The sequence below is a fragment of the Gavialis gangeticus genome, unplaced genomic scaffold (assembly GCF_001723915.1).
Source record: "Gavialis gangeticus isolate Ggan-Ray unplaced genomic scaffold, GavGan_comp1, whole genome shotgun sequence".
NCBI classification, from domain to species: domain Eukaryota; kingdom Metazoa; phylum Chordata; order Crocodylia; family Gavialidae; genus Gavialis; species Gavialis gangeticus.
The window spans coordinates 105,385,140-105,391,478 of NW_017729024.1; the positions used below are offsets into that span (position 1 = coordinate 105,385,140).

At 46.9% G+C, this 6,339-nt stretch overlaps 1 protein-coding gene across 7 annotated transcripts in view; it reads left to right on the forward strand.

The window, feature by feature from the left end:
* MLLT3 (MLLT3, super elongation complex subunit) overlaps nt 1-6,339 on the forward strand; it is a 268,280-nt gene that overhangs the window by 182,522 nt on the left and 79,419 nt on the right. For all 7 annotated transcript variants that reach the window (XM_019517499.1, XM_019517503.1, XM_019517500.1 and 4 more), the window contains one exon: nt 6,309-6,331. In XM_019517499.1, the coding sequence (XP_019373044.1) occupies nt 6,309-6,331 (23 nt within the window). The remainder of the gene's footprint in view (nt 1-6,308; nt 6,332-6,339) is intronic.

Below are 6,339 nucleotides of genomic sequence, written 5' to 3' on the forward strand. Positions count from 1 at the left end.
GGAGGGGGGTGCAGGAAGGAGGTGTTGCAGGTAAAAGTGGAGACATACATGCTACCTAGCAAGTTGGATGTCAGGCAGGTTGTAGTGTGTCATAAATCCAGTGTCTATATTGAGTCCATGAGTTTCTGTACCTAGGAGGTTGATGAAATGAAGTTCATAGGCTCATCTGTGAAAAGTGGTTCGTAAATTCAAACAAGCACTGAAACTTGCTAACCTCATCACCAGAAACCAACTTCCTACAGCCCAAAACACACCAAATGGATCCAGACCATGCCATGACAAGAAATGCAAAACCTGCCAACATATCTCCATTACCCCACAATTACTACACTCCACAACAGAACCATCACCATTCCTGTATCTTACAGCTGCATCTCCAGAAACATTATACATTTCATCCAGTGCACCAAATGCCCTGATGGAAAATACATAGGAGACACCAAGCAACAACTGTACACCAAAATGAATGCATACCAGCAATCTATTGCAGAGAAGAATACCAAACTACCTGTGGGGGGGCACATTTCTCACAAGAAAGCCACTCTCTCTCCAGTCTCTCAGGCCTGATCCTCAAATGGAATTTACAAACCACTTTTCACTATGAACGTCACTTCATCAACCTCCTAGATACAGAAACTCATGGACTCAATATAGACATTGGATTTATGACACTCTACAACCTGATGGACATCTGATTCCCTAGGTGGCAGGTACCTCTCCAGTTATACCTGCAACATCCCCCTTCCTGTGCTTGCCCCTCCCAGCCTATCTCTCACCCCATGATGCCTCAATTTTACATTTTTACTGACTATTTTTCTTGCACTCATTGCATGGCAGCCACTGGTTTCTTTACTATTCCTTCCATCCAGGAAGAGTGCACACACCAACTGCAGATGCTTCCTCAGCCTGACAAAGAGTTTTTAAACCCAAAAGCTTGCTCAGATATATTTTTCCAACTATTCAGTTGGTCTAATACAAGATATCAGATTGATCCAAAGACCCTTGTCTGCCTTGTGTTTGTTAAGGCAGAGCAGGATGAAACCAGCCAGGATGGTAGCCTGTAACAGGGTGCCTTCCCGGTGCCAGTGAGATCGTGGCCTGCCCACCTGTTTCTGGGCCAACCACCCACTACACCTTGATAGAAAACCGATTCAGATGTTACCTTGGTGGGAGGCTGCCCATTTAGGCCCGTGATGTCTAGGGGTGACATCTGTTCCACAGCTCCGTACCTCCCCCTACACTGCAGCCCATGCCTCACAGATGGCATCCAAGGCGGCTAAGCTCACCTGGAGCCTCACAACTCCACTGTAACCAGCAAGCCTCAGGCTTCTCAAAGATCTTATAGGTCTGGGCTTTCCCTAGTCAGCACAGTGCATGCGTGTGGTGGCTGGAGATTATAAGGTGCCTCCTACCTGCCTTTCAGCAGGAAGGTTCATGATCCTGGCATTTCTTGGGGGCTGCTGCACCACCAGGAGTCCCCCCAGACCTCTCGACCCTGGCAGGGTGCAGTTTTAGGTCATACCCAGGACCTGGGGTGTCCTCCTTCCCCATAGCCCTAGCCCATACCTCCAAGTTCATCCTGACACAGGAGCTCAGCAGGGAGATGTTCTTTCTCTGCTGGTGATGCAGTGATTGCCCTCTCCAGCTCTGAGGGCAGGGCATTAAATGGTTTAAAAAAAGGGGGGGGAAAAAGGGAATAGGTGTGGCCAGAGTGAGGAGGGTGGCATTCATTCCATCTGCAGGTGGAGCTTGGGAAACCCCAGCAGTGGGAGGTTTGCCTTCAGGAACACTAGCTGCTCCATCAAACCAAGATCCAAGGAGGTATGGTGGGGTGTCAAAACATACCCAGCAATGCTGAACACCCTCTCGCTTGGCACACTGATCAGTGGACAGGACAGGTGTTCCCAGGCATCCATGATCAATCCTGCTACATCTGGCTGTGCATTGCGCAATAGGCCAAGTGGTCACAGTCTAGTGGCTCCACGTCCTTGGTGAGATAGGTAGCTGCTGAAGCCTTGGCACTAGCTGCCCGAGGCTGTGGTCTGTTGCCTCTGGACCCCAACATTGAAGCCATGCCCTTGGCCCACATTGGCAGTGGCTGGCTTGAAGGAGACTGGCTGGTGGGAGTCCTGGCACATGAAAATGGAATCCTCTTTTCCACATCCCCTCACCTCTGCCCTTCTGCCTTCCTGACTCTGTTCACCAGTGCCTCCATCCAGTGATCAAGGGTTTTGATACTGCACATGCTCCCCTTGATGCATTGCACATGCCCACCAGCACATGGACTGTACTGGACCACAGCAGATGCAGCCATTTTTTGATGTCCTCATTCAGGTGCTTCAGCAATGCCTGCATGTCTGGTGAAAGTGGTTTGCCCCAGCCAGGAACATTCCCCATTTCGTTCTCAAGCTCCTTGACTATAGGGATCACTTGGCTAAGGAGAGCGTTGCTAGTGCTGAGGGTCTCGGTGGCCTCGAGGAATGGCTTGAGGACCACCAACATTTGGGAGATGGTATACCACTGCGCTTTAAGGCGGCCACTGATCCCAATCTCCCTGAGCAAGGCCATCTCATGGATGGCCTTCTGTTGTTCCACCAGCCTTTCCAGCATCAGGTATGTGGAGTTCTACCGAGTCTCTACATCCTGCATGATTTGGTGCTGTGGAACACTCAGCTCTGTCTGTTTGTTCTACAACATCTTGCCACCCTTGATTCTGCAGTGGAAGTAGCCCACCACCTTCCTGCATTTTGAAATCAGCTGGGTGGTAGTGGTGGTGCCATCACTGCTGTCACTGACAGTCCCCCTCCAAGGCATCCCTGACTATGAAGTGGAACTTGTGTGCCACACAGTGGATGCCAACACATCATGCACTTCCTTGACCATATTGGCCCCATTGTTGGTGACCATGAACCCACAGGTGAACTCACCCTGCCCAACGAGCCACCCCTGCACCATGCAGTTCATGGCCATCATGGTCTCAATTGCCATGTGAGACTCATCCATCACCTCCGCCTGGAGGAGAGCCCACCAACAGCCTGACTGATGGCACCAGTGCCCTGTGAGGGAGAGAGAGGCATGATCTCCACCCCGGCTGCTCCAGATGTCCGAGGTGAAGTGCAAGGCTACCTACGACCCTGCCTTGTGCAGCTCCTCCCTCAAGTACTCCCTGCATGCCTCATACGGGGAGGGCACCACCATCCTGCTAAGGGTGGTGTGTGTGGGCACTTGGTAGTATGGGGCCAGGAGTGCAACCTGAACCCTGGATGCTCAACTAAGGAAAAGGGCTGGCCATCAAGAGCAAGCATGTTCCCAATGTTCTGGGTGACCTTACTCACCTATGCAATATGTCCCTCGCTTTGTCTGTGGCTTTTCCCCACTGCTCCAGGGTGACCTGCCTCTGCTTCATTGGGACGGGGGCTTTGGAGTGAGAGGGGGACTTCTTTTGGGGCACACACACACTTGTGCCTGGCTGAGAAGAAACAAGGGCCAAGGGGTCCTGTCTCCTGAGATGCAGCAGCATCGCTATGGTGGTAAAGTGTTTTACCTCCTTGCCCTGGCTGATCTGCTTTCAGCAGTGCTGGCAGATAGCATACTGTCTGCCACTTCAAAATGATCCCACACTACGCTACCCTTCCACTTCTGCGTTGCGGGTGGGGATCCTGCCTTATCCCCTCCTCAGCAGGCAGAGGCACAACAACAGGGGAAGCTGAGCCACCTGCCCTCATAACCTCCTTCGAGGTGCTTTCTGGAAAAGGAGATCTGGCTCTAGGGGAACTTTGAGGGGTGCGGAGCACAAACTCAGATCCCCCTCATTCCCCAGAATTTCTTTTGCTAGGGTGCTCGGGTCTCCTGCTTCCAGATCCATCTCCTCCTCTGGCACTGGGAGGCTTTCACTGGGAGATGAAATTGGGGTGGAGGAGACTGTCATGCCGGTGCTTGTGGCTATTTCTGGTGTTAGGGGAGATGGTGTAGGGACAGGTACTGCTTCCCCCTCCTTGCACCCACTGGCAGCAGATGACTCATTGCTGCCAGGAAAGAGGATGCGTCTATGTTTGGGGGGACAGGGGGAACTTGCAGCTCTTCCCCTACCCTCTCTAGCCCCTCTCCTTCCCCTGCCAGAAGGCCTGGCACCTGCATTTTCAGCATGCTGGAAATGCAGTTTCCATGTTTGCAGTTTCCATGTTTGCTGTGCTGGAAAATGTGTGTGCGCACACAACTGTAATATCTTTTCTTCTCTCTGTTTATGGTATGTGTGTGTAACTGTAATATCTTTTCTTCTCTGTTTACCTTATGTGTGTGAGCGTGTATAATGTATATGCTTTCCTGCACAGTGATGGATCTCACACTGCCAGGCAAGCAAAACACAGCTTTGTTTTTAAAAAGTGTGTGTGTGTGTGGGGGGGGAGAATAACAAGAACAAATAAGAGGTTTTTTGAGGGAAGAATAAGTTGAAAGAAATGGATTGGATAAGTAGAGGGATTCTAGGCAAGGGTAATTAATAAGCTGTATCCAATCCTTTCCAAGAAGAGAGACACTAGCAGGAGACTGACTAGGAAGCCAGTCCAGTCCAGTAGTACCTTTCAGATGCTGTTGCTCAGGCAGAAACAGCTCACAAAAGGGACAGAAAGGCTGCAGACAGAGGCTTATATGCTGTTTCTACATCCCTCCCCCAAAGCACCATGATTGGAAGGGGACTCAGGGAAAGATCACAGTCACTGGCCAGCTACAGATATCAGTCTTTCCCCCCGATCCCCCTCCCTTTTCTCAATTTCTGTTTCCCTGCAAGACTGCATTCCAAATCGCCAAATCTCTGAATCTTTTTCTGAATCTTTTATGAATTGATTTGGAGGCTCCGAATTGATTCAGAGTGGGTTTTTTTTTTGTCTCCCTATTTGATTCTGATTCAGTGATTCGGCCTCTGAATTTGGCCAAAACTTGTCTGAATAGAATTGGCAACTGAAGCTTCGCAGACCTCTAACAACTATAGACAGTAATTCTTTTCATGTACATGTCTTCATAAGAACTTGGTATATATAAATACATATATTAATTTTGTTTTTGTATAATCAATGTAAGAAACTATTCAGCCTCATTTAATTGATGTTACACTTTATAAAGTGAATTTCTTTCTTATGGAATTGTTGATTCAATAAAAAAAAGACTTGTTTCAGGGAAGAATTATTGTACATATTTGCTGCTTGCATCCCTGGAGTAAAATGAATTTTCAGAGGCACTGATTACTGGCTACTACCCATTAAGTCAATGGGAGCTGCAGGCATGTTCAGCATCTTTTGAAAACAGGGCCAGGTAACAGTGATGCCAGTTCATAAATGAACGACATTCCCAAAAATAACATTTTCAGGAGTTTTAAAATGTGATTATTCCTGGTTCCATTTAAAGATTCTGGCTCCACTCCAGGTTTGACCTTTTACATTTTTACAATAGCAGATTTGGGCAAAGGAAGCTATTGTATGCCTGGGAAAAATCCTGAAATACAGACCTTTTTTAAGAAGTAATGTTGTTCTTTGTCAAAGATTGAGTTTGGAGCAGAATGAAATAAAGATCGTGAAATCAAGGAAAGGACAAAGCAACGGTATGGAACACCAGAACTTACTCAAGCTTTAGGCCCCACTGCAGTTTTCAAAAACAACAAAGAAACCCCTTCATTCATTAGAATACTGGACAGCCAGGAGGGTGCTGATAGTTGTTCACCGGTACCGATCCACATTTAACACTAGATATGAAAAATGGGCTCTATCAAAAGGTGGGGCAACATAATGCTTTGTCTGAAACATTACAATAAGGCTGTGTTGGTTCCAACCCTTAAATTTTTTTGCTATAAAGTGCAAGTTCTTTCACTGGCTTATCATTGCAACGTTTTTTCTTTAAAACTTGACATTGTATTAGAATTTCCAAAACTCTTGATTTTGTCCTCATCATTTTATGCTGCTTTTTTTAGCATCCTAGTTTGTTCTGAAGATAAAATTGGCCTACTTTATCTGCCAAGCATTTTAGATTAGCTTTCGTAGATTTTCTTATCTCCACTACAAATTAATGAAAAAGTCTACTACCTTTAGCCATTGAGGTATTGTATTCATTTTTGAAAACTGATTTTATCCTAAGAAATGTATAGACAATTTATTTTAAATGGAAAGGATGCTACTTTTAAGTAAACCTGGAAGTAATATTCTTGCCTAGGTATGCATTCTTTGAGTGATTAGGATCTACAGTCTAGATTCTTGATGTAGATCCTGTTTGATCCTTTTTTCTTTGTTTCTAAATTTTTTTTGTGCTTATACTTGTTGCAGGACCCAAGTAAGAGTATAAACACAAGCAGCT